Genomic DNA, 18814 nt, shown 5'->3' with positions numbered 1-18814 from the left:
CATATTTTTCGAAAAATACATATGTGTTGGCTTATTACCTCCAATTGTTCTGACTTCATTAAACCCAGCAGACCGTATAAATATAAATAGGTCAATTAAGTTTAATGCAATTTGTTGTGGAAAAGAGAGAGGTTTGTTTAGGAAAATACTATATATCAAAATTGCTATAAATTACATACATTCAGATTTTTCGATAAAATGCCCTTGTTCGAACTTAGGAAATTTGACAGCTTGCTGTGGAGCACATGTTACATAGAAGATGTTAAAATTCTTTTTCCTTTTGTAATATTTTAGAAATCATAAGGAAGACAGGTTATTTATTACTGATATTGTAATGAGATGATTAGTCCGGACAAAACTTTCTCAGCTTTACTTTTTCTGTGGAAGAGCATCTAATCAGTTTAAAAGAGATAGATCTAAAGATTTATATCTTTGAGTTCCTTAGTCAAAATTTGTCATTATGAGTAAAATGTATAAGTTTTATTAGATGTCTTCTCTTAAAATATATATTTCTTCGAATTTTTCGAACAAATGCTTTAAAATCGAATCTACAAAATTTCACTTCTCCAATAAAAAATTAGATTTATTGTATAAGGTTAGAAGTTGTCTGCCCATATTGAACCGAATACTTAAAAAAATATGCACGCCTGAGCAGATTGTTATCAATTATAGAAATGTTAGCTCAAATGAAGAGAATTAAGTATTATCACGGTTTAGAAAATTTTGTTGTAGTTGCTTCATTAAAATTTATTTAAAAGTGTTACTTCACAATTCTTTATTTAATAAAAGAAGAATTCTTTATAATAATAATAATAATACCCAACGATTACCCCCCTCCCGCCCAACCGACGCGAGAGACACAATCCGCGTTATAGCATAATTTAGTTTTAGAAGCCCACGCTTTAATTGCTAAGCAATTGAGTTTTGAGTATTCAACACTAATTGTCATTCAATTTAAAATAAAATGCTAATAAATGAAATCTTGAATAATATTTGTAAAAAACGAAATGTACACAGCTAGAAGGGCATTTCAGTTTGCGCCTTAATTTTGTCCATTAGTAAATTGTTTAATGTGACTTTAATTAACATTCAATTTATAAAAAAATGAAAATAAAATTAAATAAAGACATTCAAAAATCTGTAATAAGATTTAATTAGTGTTAAGACAATTTTTAGAAAATGTCTCATGAAATTTTAATTTACATTCAAATAGGTTTGAAGACAATTTTTGTCAAACAATCCGTTAATTTTGTCAATTAGAAAATTGCCTCATAGAATTTTAATTGACATTCAATTAGTGTTAGGGACAATTTTTGTCACGCAACCCGTTAATTTTGTCTATTGTTTCATAAAAATTTAATTGACATTCAATTGGTGTTAAAGACAATTTTTGTCACGCAACCCCTTCATTTTGTCAATTAGAAAATTGTCTTATAAAAATTTAATTGACATTCAATTAGTGTTAAAGACAATTTTTGTCATGTAATTCGTTTATTTTGTCAATTAGAAAAGCTAATTGTATAATTAAATTTTAATTGACATTCAATTAGTGTTAAAGACAAGTTTAATATTGTCAATTAGAAAATGTCTCATGAAATTTTAATTTACATTCAAATAGGTTTGAAGACAATTTTTGTCAAACAATCCGTTAATTTTGTCAATTAGAAAATTGTCTCATAAAATTTTAATTTACATTCAATTAGTGATAAAGAAAATGTTTTTCTCATGAAATTTTAATTGGCATGCAATTAGTGTAAAAAATTTAAATTCAAAATATCGGATATATCGCAAAATTGTACAATGTACTCCAAACCTTCGCAGTATGAAAAAATGTTCACATATCACTTCAATTTAGTCAATTAGCAAATTGTAAGTAATTTTAATTAAAGATTTGTTAAGAAACACATGAGGTAATAGTTAGTTATAATAAAATAGTAAATAGACAATTTGTAATTGTGTATATTAATACCCTACCTAATTGACTCAATTAGCCTGTCTGTCTGTAAAGCAATTTTTTTTTTAATTCTCTTAGTAAAGAAGTTTATAATAACTTAATTTATTTGTTTGTATGCTTGGTCTCATTTTATATAACAATTAAATTTAGCATAAAAAAATCTTCCTTTCCCCCTCTCTTCTTTTTATTGCATGGTTCGCTGGCTGCTTTTAATTTTCTTTATTCTCCCACTTTATTAAAGAAATTCTTTTTTTTCTTCTCATGTTTCATTAATCATTTACAACGTTATCTCTATATATATTCGACTTTTTCTTTTTTTACTTATTTCTTTCTAAACAGGACGAGAAAACTCTGGACATTATTGGACAATATAAACCTGAGATATTCTGCTAAATACAAATAGGACCAAACAAACAAACAAAAAAGCGCTCAGTTGTTTATTTTGAGTTTCAACATACACACACACACATTGCAAAAGTGCACACATTAACGAACAAAAATAATACCGTTAACACAAAAACGTCAAATAAAAAGGAAGCACTAATTGACAAGAAATTAAATACAAAAAAAAAAACAAAGAAAAAACTCGAAACTTCCCACAACACGAACAAAATAATTAACAAATCAAAACAATTGTACAACAAACACAAAGAAAACGAACAAAAACAAAAGTGTAAGAATTTTTAAGAAAAAAAAATTGCTAAAGGAAGCTGAAGCAATTAAGCGGCGAAATTCTCTGCACTCAAATGAAAGTATCTCATACACACACACACACGCGCAGCAGCTTAGAAGCATAAATTGTACAACACGCAATTGAACAAATCAGATCTTAAGCCTAGAAAAGCAACAAAAACAAATATTAATATTATATAATTGAATGAAGCGTTAATTAAGTAGCAATTAAGCGTAAATTTACTTGATTAATTTGTTTTTGTAATTTTTGTACTTTGCAAAACTTTGTTGTTTTTGTGTCTGTGCGCCGCGTTGCTAAGCTTTCTTTTTGAAGCTACGCATACATACACACACATATATACAGTTAAATTAAATTAATTAAACTAAATTAGCAATTAAGTGTGCAACATTTCGTGCTCGAGTTGGTACTATAATTTTCTATAGAACATACTCACATACATTTTAAGCAAAACAAAAGAATATTAAACTCGTAAGCTTACACACACACAGTAGTAATAACAACAACAACAAGTTAATATATCAACACCAACACAACACACGCACCTGTTAGGCACGTGAGCGCATGCGCAACAATACCGCAAGGCATAAAGTGTTTCAACAGAGTCCACACTCACACAAACAATAGAAACGCTTAAAGAAAGACGCACGCACGCGCTGTAGCGCCCCAATTGCGTTCTACAGGTAAGCCTCACAATCAACGTCTGCAGCTAAATTGCAATGCATAACTGTAATTTCTAAGTCTAAACTATGCACTGTGTGCCTTTCGTTGGATAAGTGTCATACATACTCACATATGTCATAGTAAGTGCACTAACTGCCTACTAACCACGCACTAACTGTTAACTAACCTCAAACCTCGCGCTGAAATCTATCGTAGTGTATAAGTATTGTTGTTATTGTCGTCTAAATGCTGTCATTTACCTATTTATTTGTGCTACTTACAGCCTTATGCACATATAATATTATATATATTTTGATAATGCTTTCGCCTCCTCTGTCGCTGCCGCTGCTTTTATTGCTGCCCACGCATCTGCCGTTAATTGTTGCTTTCAAAACACATTCTCTGCCATACCTACATACATACATACACGCATGTGCTAGTAAATATTTACATAACTTACTTTCATGCTGATTAGACTATCTAAATCTAACTTGTTTTGTGCTACAAAAATATGCAAATACTTTGCTTCCCATATTTTACATACATATCTACGCTTTGTGATAAGAGCAACAAGAGCAATAAAGTGATAGATTGATGGCAATAACAAGAGTCGTTAGGAATGTGAAATTAGTATATAAACTTGGCTGAAACTGTGGCGTGTAATGAAAAAGAAAATGGCTTGCACTGTTCGTGCCTTGCCAGAGTGTTCTTAAATTCGCTTTATTCGTAACACAAACAAAAATTATTCACTAGAACTCTTAAATTCTACTTTTTATTTGAAAACTGGTAAAAAAAAGGTCCATGTTAAGTCCTACAGATAAGGTGAAGCCCTTAAAAGTATGCTACTGACTTCACAAGTAGCAAACATATTTGTATGTTTTTATAAAAAGTTCAAAAATTTTTCTCTATCGCGCTTAAAAGCAGACTATTGATTTGGAAAGTTGCAGAATGGTTGAACAAGCCTAAAGGTAGACTTCTCTGTACGAAAATTTTAAAAATTTGTCTCCTTAATAATTTAAAATCGTTTTCCAATAATATGGAGTTAATTAGTTAGCCTGGTCTCTGCAGGCCTTAAATATACTTATGAATTATCCTAAAAGTAGACCTTTATGTACGAAGATTTGAAATATTTGTCTCGCTAACCATTTTAAATAGTTTTTCCATTATATAGACCTCACAACATGGGCTCTGCAGGTCTTAAATAGAAATTAAAAATTTGCATATGGGTTTTCTAAAGTTAACTTCGAATTATGTAAACTAAAAAAAAAGGTTCTATGGCCCTTAAAAGTAGACCATGGTTTTTCAAAGTTAGTGAAAGTACTGATGGAAGCGCTTAAAAACAGACTACTGATTCGGAAAATTGCAAAACTTATTTGAGCAATCCTAAAAGTAGACTACTCAGTACGAAAATTTTAAATATTTGTCTGCTTAATCACTTTAAATCGTTTTCCAATTATATAGAGTTTATATAACATAATCTTTTTAGGCCTTAAATTGACTTGAGATTTCGGAAATTAAAAAAAATTACATAGGGTTCTTTAAAGTTGACTTCGAATTTTATAGTTTAAAGAAATAATGGTTCTATGACCCTTAAAAGTAGACCTCGGTTTCTCACAGTTGCTAAAAGTAGTGACGAAGGCGCTTATAAGCAGATTTTTAATTTAAGCACCTAATTGATTTTGAAAGAATAAAAAACGCTCATTGTAGTCTGGTAAAAAAATACTGTTGATGAACCACTCGGACTTCGATGTTCTCAGTTTTGACTAATATAAAGTTACTGACTCTGGTTAACATTCTGAAAGAGTTCCCGCTACAGTCGGGTCTACGTAACCGAACGGACTCGGATTTTTTCAAGTAATAACCTTTGCCGGTCTCTTTCAAAGCAAGCAATAAAGTCTTTCCAAGCGGCAGATAAGACAAATATTATGCTTTATGATAACTGATATTTCTTGTACACCATATACGGAAGGTTAAAGTCGAAATTCTCTGATTTTCTTCTGAACATGAATTCGTAAAATAGTACATATAGCTCATACAAAATTGCTTTAGTTGTCCGTCGGACCTCATGTATGCTAAGAAAGAAAAGCTGTACTATAAATTAGTCGAGACAAATTTCTTGAATGAGGACATTTTAGGTCAAACGGCATTTATTACATCACCTCACTTTCAGTAACATATACTTCTTCAACTTATATGTAGTTGTCCCAGTTTTTCATTGTTTATCTTTACTCTCGTTAAATTCTTGACTTTCTGTGTACTTTTTGGACGCTTATTATTATTTTTGATATGGAAAATTAATTTTGTGATAATAAATGAAGCTTGTGTCGCCATTTTACTATTGCAGGGTTGCATACACTAAGTTTTCTAGGCTTAGCTATACATAGTTACTCAAAAAAAAAAAATTACACAAATACTACACAAAAACACAGCCAAAGGAGTTTCTTACATACCAGTAAAAGATAGTCCACTTTCCCATCGAGTTGCACCCAACTGCCCAGTGCGTTGCAAACTTTTAGGCGCCATAACCGCAATTTTTACTATTTATTAAAGTACTAACCAACTAATGAGCACCTTAATATTATAAAATCAAGTGAATCTCTGCATACTAAAATTCATCTCTTTATACTTACAGATGGCGCACGTTGTCGGCGTACCCAAACGAGATCCGTGCCAAAAATGTCAATTGCCTGTGTTCCTCGCCGAACGCCTATTGGTCGGCAAGAAAGTCTATCATCGCACGTGTTTGAAATGTGCGCGCTGCGGCTCACAACTGACACCAGGCAGCTTCTATGAGACCGAGGTGGATGGTGAATACTGTTGTGAGACATGCCCGGACGAGGAGGTGCAATTGAATGCCACCGGCGCTAGCGGTGAGGATCTAGCCGTCGGTGGTGTGCAATTGCGGCAGACAAGTGCAGGGCAAACACCAACGAGCAGCAGTCTCAGTGCAGCGTTGCCGAAGAACGTGCGCAGCTCCATAGCCGACCGTTTGGCATTCTTCGAGCAAACGAAGAAGGATGCTAGCGCCGGTGCCAGTGGTAGCAGTGAAGCAGCAACGAGCAGTAAATTTTTGCTACAGAAAAGCGTGTCGGACGAAGAGAAAAGCAAGAGTCTGCAACGCATGGAAGCGCCAACAACATCGACGTACAAAATGAACAGCGCGCTTAGTAGCTTTCTCAATGACACCATCGATGGTGAGGGCGATGACGGCGAGAGTCTAACCCATACGGCGGAGAGTAAATCGGGCAACGAGACACAAATGGAGACTTCCGATACCGAAAATGATACGGACGCCGAGACAAGTTTGGAAGACGTAGCGCCAGCATTGCCCAAGACACAGCCGCCAAAGGTCACACCAGCGGGTAGTGATACTGAGAAAGAGAAAGCACAGCAAACCAGCGAAGATAATAGAAGATTCACAGCTACTGCACAACTACAACTGGCAACAACAAGCAAGGATGCGCAGAAGACAGCAAGCGTTGAGTCTTCTAAACAGACAGCAACACCAAGTGGCAGCAGCACTGGCACACCCATCGCGAAGAAGAGAACACATGTGGAGCTGAATTTGACTACAACAAAAACAGTGGAAGACACAACCGCAGCCCCTTCTCCAGCACACGCCGAGCAACAAGCGGATAATGCCAACAACAATGACCAACACAAGAACCTTTTGAAGCGCAACGCTACAGATACGCCAGAACAAACAGCGCAAACAAGCCTAACAGCAACAAATAACTTAGATTTAAGTGAACCTAATTCTAATGAAGATGTTACCAAAGACCAAAATGCAGATACAAACGTAATTGCGGCAACAACAGCAGCAAAAACCACTACATCCTCTGCTGAGAAGCTCGAAACACTGCGTGCCAACCTCCGGGAATTGGACACGGAGAGCGGCACAGAGAATATGGATACGTCCGTGGAGAAGCCTGTTGAAATGCGCATAAAGTCACTGGAGTCGCCGGAGGATGTGGCAACCACCGAACGGCTCAGTGTGGTGCGTGCGCGTCTGCAACAATTCGAAGTAATTGCAAACAAACGTAATAATAACGCTAATGAAGAGAAGCAAGCCGATAATGATACGCGTAATGATAATAATACAACACTAAACACTGAAGATAAGCTAAGTGAACCTGAAACCGATAATACTAATATTGATAGCGATAAGAAATTAATGAATGCGGGCCCAGAGGTGGCCAACAAAACGGTTGCGCCTGTTATCACGCCACCAGCCACGCCCACAAGCAACGCAATAAGTGCAAATGAAAGTTTGACTAAAGTAAATCTCGAAGACGAAGCGAAATTACGAGCAATGGAAACGGAGAAGGCTGACAAAATCGAAACTAAAGCAAAAGAAATCAAGGAATCGCTTGCGAATGAAGTGCCCTTAGAAACGGAGACAGTAAAAGACAATAATTTAGTATTAGACGCCGAGGAGTTGGAACAAAAAACACCAGCAGCAGCACCGCGTATAGAAATAAGCGTAGTAGAGACCAGTGAAGATGCCACAATGGAGGATACAGCATCAAAACTGGATATGTCAAGCACGGTTGACGTCCCCAAAGCAGTGGAGGACGCGTCCAGTAAAGTCAACGACACTACAACAACAATAGAAAAGCAATTGGCAACTACACCCAGCAAAGTTAGCACCGAAGCATATCCCGAAGACTTGAATCCATTCAAATCCGAAGACGAAGACGACGACGACAACTGCGTTGCGAACAAGGAAAATCTACAAAAAGAACAAGTAACATTGAGAACACCGCAACCACGTGGCGGTGCCAGCGCAGTCACCAAATCAGCGGAGAAAGCGCAAAATCTCAATCCTTTTGATAGCTCCGATGACGAGATCGAACTGGAGAAGTCATCATCGCGCAACTCCACGGCCGCCTCGACACCCACAGGCGGCAAAGTACCGCCACCACGTCCACCACCACCGCGCATATCGCGCAATCCGTTCGGCGAAGAGGCTGATGAGGAGGCCGCGGCGCAATTTTCACGTCGTTCCAGCTTGTCGTCATCGCTGACGAAGAAGACGCCAGTACCCACGCCGCGCACCAATATGTGAGTAGATGTGATTTGTTTATTTTCTGTAGCGAATTTATAAGAAAATTTTCCATTTTCCACAGTTGTTATTGCGCTGTCGACATTCTAAGTGATTTAGCAACCGAGCGCCGCTTTCTTCGTTGCTAGAAAATATTTGCATATGCATGAGCACACACATACACACCAACAGTGTTGTTGCTGCGTCTGCTTTATTGCACGTTTCCGCAAGACAATTGCTCTTTCAGTCTTATGGGTAGATATTGTCGCCTACTGACTGCCTACACATGCCACAATTTGTTGCACTGTCAAGCCGATAATTAAATGCTAAATTTTGTGTGTATGTATGCCGTGTGGCTGTGTGCATATGCAAATTACTATTATTTTTGTTGTCAACCCACTACTTGCTTGTGGAAATATTATTCATTTCCACTGGCTGTTGCCTTCTCTGCTATTTCCATTTTGTTGGAAGAAGATCTTAAGCGAATTCAGTGATGAGCAGCAAGTAGCTTAACAATTATGCAGCAAGTGTGTTGTGGGTTGCAGAACGCCCCAGATTGCACTGAGCTCGTGGGTTGAACCTTAATTTACATACATAAGCAGCTAAAGCTTACTTCATTCGGGTAGCTTTCAGGTGCTTAGTTCACAAATGAGTAAATTAGTAATAAGGAGATCTTGCTAGAACATGTTTCATTACTAAAAATTCCTTAAATAGTCTGACATTGATACTTTTCAATAATTATTAGAAGCTAGTAGAGCTTAGTATTGTTGTGGGAAAGTACCTGCGTCCGGTGCCCGTACATAAGTATATCAGGCTTTCGTAGAAACCGGTTAAATATATATGAATTTCACCTATGCTAGTGATTTCAGCTACGAAAAAATCTATATTTCGGTTTTTCAAATATAAATATTTTTTGGCGCCTTATTTTGACTTAATATCCGAAAAGGACTCTGATTATTAATGAAATACTCTTACCTTTAAATCTATTTTCTTAAAATTTTCAAAGTTTGATTTCAAGTTTTTTTTCTTAAACCCACAACCTTTTTACAATTTCCCAAAGAAATAATAGACCGCGAAATTTAGAATGTGTTAGAGCCTAAGAACCCTTTGCCTGTCCGAAATTTCTTGTTCAAACAAAAGTAATAATTGTATGTGAAGAGGTGTTTCTTAACTGCTGGTTTGTAAATATTATTTTGGATATTCCTGTTCCTCCCGCAACTTACTGTCCCTGAAAAAATCGATTTACTGACTTACGGTCTATTGTACAGTAAAATGTTTTCCTTTTAAAAATATTTTGATGGCAAATTGTTTTCATACTTCTAGAGAAGTCAAAATATGTTGCTGAAACCAAACTCTCATTGTGGAGGCGTACACACTTAAGAACATGCCATCAGCTCCAGCTTTAGGCTACCTAACCACCGCAGCATCTTCCAAGCGGAGGTGGCTGCCACAAAAATAGCAGTAGATCTACTGCTCCGGAGCACAGCCTCCTTCATAGTGGTGACTATCAATTCCCATAGTTGAGCGACTGTGCACTCAAAACTAGTGAAAGGATGCCTAGACTCCTTATCTCTACCTTCGAGTTAATTTATGATTAGACTGGTTTGGGTGCCTGACCCCAGTGGCATTGCAGGAAACTGTAAGGCTGACGAAATTGCTAGGACAGGCACTTCAGTCTCAAAAACTACGGAATAAAATCACTACTGGACCGTTGGGCCTCAGACCAAATCATTAAGCGCTGGTCGACTACCAGCAAGTTCCCGCTGGCCCAGGGCAAATCGTAAGAGGTCCAGATAATCCTTCGCTTTCAGCAAGCTCCATTTTTCAGTGATTGCAGATGTTTTAAATGTTCACTACGGATTGCAATAAAACTTAATATCTTAAAATATCGGACCTCATATGTTTAGACATCCAGGTTATATATCGGAAGTAGAAATTAAAAACCTAAGTAGATTTGTAAAGGTTGATCCATTTCGATGTTCTCTATTTTTTTAAAGAAAAAGCACAGAAACTTCAAATTTAATGGGGAGTTTTTATTATCATTCGAAAAAAGATTCTTTGGCATTATTTTTGAAGATTACCTCTTTCAAATGTTAGCTGCGGCTATGTTTCAGATGGTGGAGGTAAGTTGCCTTTTTATTTTGGGATTGGCAACCCGAGCGTTGCAATCTGGCGACTTATAATTTTAATAGATGACGTCTCAGATGGTCCATCCATTGAGCCAAATTTTCGATGACTCGTTAGAGCACTTCGACTAGTAACTGACGAAAGACACGGGAGATGTTTTGCTCCAAGGCCTGAATCGAAACGGGATTGTCCGCATAGACTTTAAATTTTACTTAACACCACAGGAAAAAGTCTAACGATGTGGTAACACTCCATCTTGGTGGCCAATCGACCGGCCCAAAACTTCAAATTATCTGCTCACCGAATTGTTCTCTCAATAAATCCAATCAACCAATGTGTGGGAAATGGCGCCGCTTTCTTGAAACCAAATGTCCCCGAGATCACAAGCTTCAATTTTCGGCATTAAATAATAGGTTATCATGGCGCGATAACGGTGGCTATTGACGGTTACGTTTTCACCTGCACCATTTTTGAAGAAATATGGACCGATGATTCGACCGTCCCACAAACCACACCAAACCGTTGGCTTTTTCTGGATGAAATGGCAGCTCTTGAATCTCTTCAGGTTGCCTTTCGTTCCAAATGCTGGAATTTTACTTGTTTACATACTCATTGAGCCAGAAATGGACCTCAACGCTGAACAAAATTTGGCTCGATAACGTCGGATCTTCTTGGAACTTTTCAAGAGCCCATTGAACGAAGCGATGTCGCTATGGAAGGTCGAGCGGCATCAGTTCTTGCACAAGCTATATTTTGTACGCTTTCAATTTAAGATCTCGACGTGAAATGCACCAAGTAGTTCTATACGTCAGTCTGAGTTGCTGCAAACGGCGCCGAATCGACTCTCCACGTTCTTCACGTACACTCTCAGCTGCGGCTGCTATATATTCTTCACTGCGTTCTGGACGTGGACGACGTCTCAAGATGGTGATGGTGTTGCGAATAGTACGCTCAGTGGGCCGATTATGTTGACCATAAGTTGAGCGAAACGCATTCTTTACAGAACGTAAATTTTCGTAATAAAATTGAACGATTTTTAAACGTCGGTCAGGCGTAAGGCTTTCCACGATTAAATGCCGAACAATACTAAAAAAAAAATAACATGACAGCTTGACTCAACTCACGCGTGATCTGTCAAAAAGCGGCTATTGAGAAAAACATCTCTACTTGGATCACCCGTTACAAACTTCCAATGTTACGAAATAGTCTTTCGAAAAACAATTCAACTCAAAAAAATTTCAATTTTCAACTCACAACTCCACTCAACCTCCATACTCAGAGACACACTCAACTCAATGTAAACAACTTCGTATTTGACATAACAGCGAGAAGTCTGACTGGCGGCTGCAGCGCCCATGCACAGACACGGCTACGTCAGTCATTCTAGTCAGCACATGCGAGTCGGTTCGGTACAAGTGTTTTGAGCCAACGCAATAAAAGATTTGTAAATAATTTTCTTCCGCTTACCTGCAGAAGCAGTGCCATAGTGAATCATAAACAAGCGCGCATTTCGACAAATAACGTTCACTATAAGTTTAAAGTGTTTACAGTGCCGACAACAAAAGCAACAAGTGTATACGCGTACATTGTGGTCAACTCCAGTTCAAGTGTAGTGGCTGGAGCAGAGCAATAAGCAATTGGTAGCATCAAATATGTGTGTTATTGCTTAAGAGCTACAACAACAACCACAACGACTTGTTGTTGGATAAAAGTGTCAGTAGAGAGTTGATTAATATCTGTTTTATGGAGCGCACGCCGATTTCCTCATTCTTTCTTCTTGCCGGCATGCCAGCCAAGCGTGAATCAGCTGGTCAAAACGCTCATTTTCTTTGCAACTGCTGTGTGTGTGGTCGGCTATCAACTGTCACTTTTGTCTTTCTTCTGCAGTAGCTCGAAAGTGTTTTGTAAAATAGAGCACGTCAGCCGATTATTCTGACGTTTTGCTTACCATATGCCGCTAATTAGAAGCCTTTGATACTTAATTATGTAGATTTCATAAATTTGTTGTGATGTGAGTATAGGAGGGCACAAGTAGATGGTTATTAAAAATTGTTTGACCAAATATGAAATTATTTTTGATTATAATTGGTTTCTTCGAAAAATCAAACATTTTTCTTATCTACGGCACTTTAATTTAATTTATGTGGGCTTCCAGTTTGGCAAGACTTAGCGGGAACTTTCAGTATTATTCGTACAAAAAACCTTAACGGATTCAATCAGCAGATTTGACTCGCCCTTAGTTTGTTCACAAAACTCGACCGCACTTCACTAATAAATTGGACAGAGTCCAACAGCTCCGAAGAGCTCAATTGACAACTCAGAGGCGTCTGATACAACAATTAATTTACATACATATATGATTGTAGCAGATCTTTAGGTTATACATGGATCCTACTGTGAAACAAAAGATCGTTAAAGTGCAAATCGCTTCTCCAAGTGTATCCAGGTCCTTCTCTACCTGGTCTTTCCAACGGTGGGAAAGCTCTCCTTCCTCTTCCTCTGTTTCCGCCGGCGGGTACTGCGTCGAATAGTTTTCCGTCGTGACTGTTGATTGTTTTCAGAGCATTTTCAGAGACCAATGCGGGAAGTATATCATTATTGCCAGCATTACTATTCGTGGATGTTAGAAGCCGTGTGAGGTATCAAAGCCTTAGTGCGTTGTTAAGACACTGACTAATTAACAGCTTTTGAAAGATCTATCATTTTCAAAAACAAAAACCAAACATTTGCTCAAATAAGAGACCCTGCTTGGACCAATCCAAAATATTTGTGAGGTTATGTAAAGAGAGTTTCCAGAAAATCTGTTGTTGTTGTATTGTGTCGTTTTTGTAACAGGATACAACTTTCTCTAGTTTTTTATAGTTTTCAACATTCTTGTGAAATGACAGACTTTTCTGAATAGAATTCCAGATTTTCTGATTAAAGACAATCTATTATCTATTTTGAGAAGATTGGAATATTAGTCTGAAAGAGTTTGTTTTGATGGTAATAGCAGGTTTTGGAAGAAAATGATGTAAAAGCAGGTTTATCTGCGAGTTCTTCCTACTAAGAATGCTACTAATTGAGAGTCCTTGTTCCAATAAAAACTTGGATTCATTCTGTTTATGTACCATAGAACCGTTGTTTTGGAAACCAATTGGTATCTATGGTTTCTTCACTTACTGTACTAGTTTTGTGACTTCAAAAAATACTTGATCATTACCATGACAACATCATTAAACGTAAAAAAGCCACTCAAATCCAAAATTATTGAGGCTATAACTGCTTTAACAATTAGGAAGAGTCCATCGTATTAAGTCTTATACACATTAACATTAACAGCTAAGACTAACCAATCGGTGTTTTATTTTGGTGTGTTTTGTAAATTCCTTAACATCTTCTTCCCGACCAAAGCCTTATCATATTAGACGCCTTTGTGCAACTCATCGTTTTAGTTTCGTCTCTCTACCTCCTTCTTACCTACATTTGAGTATTTACTTCCTTGCTTTCATGCAAGACACTCGTAAGCCATTTAATTCCCAAAAATGAAGAATAAAATCAAATTCTTACGGTTTTATTGTTGCGTGTGGCAAGCCTACAATTAGAGTATTTTACAGTGTCATGTGCTGTTCTTTCTATTTGTTGTTGTTGTTGTTTGTGTGAAGGTGCCTTGTTACATTTATAATATGCGGCTTACAACATATGATTGCTGTTGTTGTTCGCACTAAATGGTCATACATTTTTATGCCTTTGTCCACTTATGGTTGCCGCCGACAATAGGAGGCATCTCTTTCCTATATATGTACATACATACACACTTGTTTATTATTATGGAAATGGATGTGTTAGCATTGTTTGCATTCGGAGCTGCTGCTGTTGTTGGCAGTGGCACAATTACCTTAAATACCTGTATGCATGCACAGTTGCATGGTCAGGTATGGTAGAATGTGTTACAATTTAAAGGGTGTTTCGCGAGCAATTTCCATTTTCCACATAGAAAGAGTGTATAAATTAACAGAATTTTGAGTTCGGTTATTCCTACCAGATATGTATGGGTGCACAATTTCAATCCCGAAATTTGAGTTTTGGTTATAAAATGGTTATATATTGGTTATATCTGACAGCGGAAGCTGAAAATTTTATGCAACATATACATATGTAATATGACGTGGTGAAGCCTAAGCAATAAAAACTCAATTTAGATTTTTTTGATGATGCGTTATTTTGCATTTTAGATGACCATATGCCCTTCGACATCTCCTTGTGGGCGTTACCAACTTCGTGGCAACATACCCCCTGTTGACGATATAAAATTTGGAAATCTTATGTCGTCAAGAATTGTGAAATAGGCATGAACTAAACACCCTTTATTTACAATATAACAGTGTCGCCAATATTTTCCCATTAGCAAAATTCTACAAAAATATTTATATTCTACCAAAATTTTTCAATTCGTTCACCCATGATACTTTCTTCAAGCTAAGCGCTAAGCTTTTGGAACCCATTTCGCAAAAAATATGGTTTAAAGCTAAGATCGATAAGGTTTTTGCTTAGAAGTAAACTTTACTTAAATTTGCCTTAAACTAACTATTGAGTTCCTTTTTAAATAAATTGTAGTCAACTCTGAACAAAAGCCTATGATTTGAAAAAGTTAGAATTTTTTCTAATTATATCAAAATTGCAACCCTGAACTCCTACTTTTTTGTGTACACACTTCTAAACACAAAAAAGATTACGTTTCAATGTACATATTTTCCTTTTTTGCGTGACTCTGCAAAAGTTTAGCGGCGTAAACAATGCTGTTCTAGAACCTTTTTTGTAATGTGAGTCCAAACAAATACTCAGTACATACTCATAAGCTGCACATGAGGGTGGCACGTACTTTGCATGAAGGAAAGGAATGTAATTTTCAGAATCGAAATTGGAAAATTGTGGCGCTTTTAAGCTGGAACTCCATACTATTTGGTGTTTAGTTCTTATTCAACGCAAAAAAAAAATAATAATAGCTATTAACCAACTGAATGTAATTTTCAGATCTCTTAAGCTAGAACTCCCTTCTATTTGGCATTTAGCTCTTATTCAGCACAAGAAAATAATATCTACATAACGCGCTGAATGTAAAATTGATTGAAAAGCGGTGTTTTGGAGTTAGAACATTTCAGAAATAAATAATTTTGAATTGAAAAAGTGTATCTATATTAAAATAGATTTATTCAAAGCCAGCACAAGAAAATAATAGCTCAATAACGTGCTGAATGTAATTTTCAGATTCATAATTGAAAAGATGTGGCGCTCTTAAGCTGGAACTCCATATTATTTGGCTATTAGCTCTTATTCAGCGCAATTAAAAATAGCTGAATGTCAAAATAGCTTAAAACCGCTGTTTTGGAGTTAACATCTTTTAGAAAAAAATAATTTTGAATTAAAAAAGTGTATCTACATATATTAAAATAGATTTATTCAAAGTCATGAAAATTAAAAAAAAAATTATCCTTATGGCACACCCTAATGCCTCAACTGAAATTCTCGACTTTGCAACCAGTCACAAAAAAAACATGCAACGAAATTGAGGCAAAACAATTTGCCCAGTTTTCCAACTGCCCCATTTACACCAAAAAGCACATAAGTGCATTTTCATGATTTTTAACATTTTTTCTATTTTATGAGTTTAACTGAATTAGTGCGTCTAAAATCAGCGCAGTTAAAAAAAAAACTAGTGCATGAGTTGGCAAACTCCACAACGGTGTCAGCTTGTTTAGCGCATGCGCGCCAACGACGCACAGCAACTTCAAGCTTATCGTTTGTTTTATTGCCGCGATTTGTGCCTATTGTAATCAGAGTGGCGCATAGTCATAGATTGACGTGTGTAGAAGCACCAACTTGATGCTAGCTTACTACTATATTTGTGCAAGTGTGTATGACGCACTAAGCTGGCAACAACAGCAAAAAAGCTGTTTAGGCGTTTGTAGTTAATTTTCAGTTTTTGTCACTATTTCTTTGAAAAAAAAACATAAACCTACTAGACTTTTTCATTCTAAGGCGGCGTTTGCGCAATCTCAGTGTCTACATACATACAGGCATGCATACATAAGTACATATTTTCATATTTACATACATGTGCACATTTGCGCCTTTACATTTGTGCATATATGTATGTACATACATATGTATGTATATTTGTCCAATATATGCATGTCATGCTAGCTGGTCTCCCATTTCAGTTGTCAAATGCGGTTCTTAACTCAAGTTTCTAAGCATTGGCTTGGCTTCCGCGACGCTTACTTATATTTAAATCGCATTTGCTGCTTAATTTTTTCTATTTTCGTATTTTTTTATTTTCAATATTTAAATTTTTTGAATGTTATTTTTTTAAATTTTGTTTTCTAATACTTCCTTTTTTTTATCTTGTTTTTTTTTTTTTTATTTTTGAATTTATTTTTATTTTTTGTTTTATTTTTTTTCTAGTATTTCTTTCGTTCAAACTTTTAAGTTTTATTCCAATTTATTCAGCAATTTTGAAATTAAAAATAAAATCATTGAAAATATGCAAATAATAAATTCTTAAAATATGTTTAATTTACTTAGAAAATTCAAAGTAATTTGTATACAAACACCCTGTACTTACCTTTAAGTCTTACAGCAAACAATTTATTACTCTTCTGGTTTCATATTATTTGTTTTTTTATACGAACGGCGTTGTTGGTTAATTGGAAAACGACGATAGACGAACATCGAAAAAACGAACGCTTGACTTCATATTTGCCGAAATATATTTTAAAAGAAATTAATACACTAATTCATTACCGCACTATTTATGAATGATATACTATATGCGATTTCTACTCACTTCTTCGCTATTAACACCATTAAAAACACAAACATGAACATATCATAGAAAACAAAATTACCTTTGCACACTCTTTTATTTCACTTTACACTTCTTTTACAAACTACACTTACAACTTTTTACTTTTTTTTCATTTTTCATTTAATTTGACAACTCTGACTCAAGCTTTTAGATTAAACAAAATAATTTAAAAAGTACTTTTACTATAAATTTCTTACACGTTTATTACTATTTTTCCCGCAACATGAACCAACGCGAACTTTGACCGATGACCGATCGCGATTGAAAAATTCCATTGACTGACACTGAGCAAATGTGTGTAATGAGTGTGCAGATTTTCCCACGACACGAGGTGATGTCGTTGTGTTTGTTGTTTGTGGGGGAGTCTGAATGTGTCGAAGGCGTCCGTTGTTTTTGTCCACCTTCCTTTGCGTTTGCTCATCACAGCATAGCGAAGGGGTAATGCACTCACTCGCTGCATTGCCTACTACATTGCGGTAGCTGTTGCTGCTCCTTGAAATGCTGTTTGTGAATTAGAGCAGCAATTTGGCGATTGAGGTGTCAAATGAAAGAACTCGCATGCGATTTTTTATTTACTCTGAAAATATTTTAAAGCGCTTATTGAATATAAAATGTAATAATTATAATAATGTGCTTTGAAAAAGGACTATACATATTAAAGAATATTGATTCAACGAACATTTGCTTTTAAAAGTAATTTCATAAAGAAAAGAAAAATGTTTGAATATGGCCTTTAATTTTCAATTGCTACTTTTGTAAGTATTTTATCGATAACTCATTTCTTACTTCTTTTGTGTAAAATATAAATAAACGATCATATTGAGAAGTGGTTGTTGAGCACTGAGTCATATAATCTGCACCGAAAACTAAAATATGGAACAAAAATCGCAGAAAGCATATACATATGTATGTACTACTAGTTGCCCAAGGTAGATCATTTTTGAAAATCAAAAAGGCAACTTCAAACTAAAAAGTGAAAAATAATTATTTATATAAACTGGGACTCCTGAGTTCTTGGGAATTATATAATACGATGTTTGCCTATTGTTCGTCTATCCTTCTGGTATTTGTCATATTCTCCTATTAAAATTTTATATCAAAGGCCAACGTGTGAAAGTTTTATTTCTTATGGCGAGAACCGTCCGTTGAGTATAACTATGAAACTCCATACAACCTGTTGCAATATAGGGTTTTCAATAAGGGTGATATGATTTCTTTTTACAAAGGAAATTTTAGGTTTTTATTTATTGTAAAGTACAATCAATCGATACAATTAAATTCTGAATATAAAATCACTCAAATGGGCTCCATGACTTCTTTTGCAGGAACGAATTCCTTCAACCCAATTTTTGAGTACTTTACCCACTAAATAAACCCTACAAATAACTTGACCTAGAAACCTATATGATACATCAGGATTTCGATCATCCGGCTGACTTTACTCTGTATGATTGGTTTTAAACCTTAAAGTAGTTAAAGCCAAAAAGC

At 35.8% G+C, this 18814-nt stretch overlaps 2 protein-coding genes across 5 annotated transcripts in view; one reads left to right on the top strand and one right to left on the bottom strand.

Moving 5' to 3' along the window:
• Window positions 1–17855, bottom strand: part of LOC126758019 (uncharacterized) — a 179904-nt gene extending 162049 nt beyond the window's left edge. The window contains exon 1 of the mRNA XM_050471999.1: window positions 17084–17855. The gene's annotated coding sequence lies outside the window, so the exon portion shown is untranslated. The remainder of the gene's footprint in view (window positions 1–17083) is intronic.
• The window catches only part of LOC126758005 (MICAL-like protein 1), a 157168-nt gene that overhangs the window by 128044 nt on the left and 10310 nt on the right, over window positions 1–18814 (top strand). For 3 of the 4 annotated variants that reach the window (XM_050471974.1, XM_050471973.1, XM_050471976.1), the window contains one exon: window positions 5941–8372. In XM_050471974.1, coding sequence (XP_050327931.1) covers window positions 5941–8372 — 2432 coding nt within the window. Of the gene's footprint in view, window positions 1–2293; window positions 3329–5940; window positions 8373–18814 lie in introns of all 4 variants that reach the window. The other variant, XM_050471975.1, reaches the window with a different exon arrangement.

Source organism: Bactrocera neohumeralis, chromosome 5 (genome assembly GCF_024586455.1).
Source record: "Bactrocera neohumeralis isolate Rockhampton chromosome 5, APGP_CSIRO_Bneo_wtdbg2-racon-allhic-juicebox.fasta_v2, whole genome shotgun sequence".
Classification (NCBI taxonomy): Eukaryota; Metazoa; Arthropoda; class Insecta; order Diptera; family Tephritidae; genus Bactrocera; species Bactrocera neohumeralis.
The sequence above is the reverse complement of the archived record's forward strand: the minus strand, read 5'-3'. Positions and strand labels throughout refer to the sequence as shown.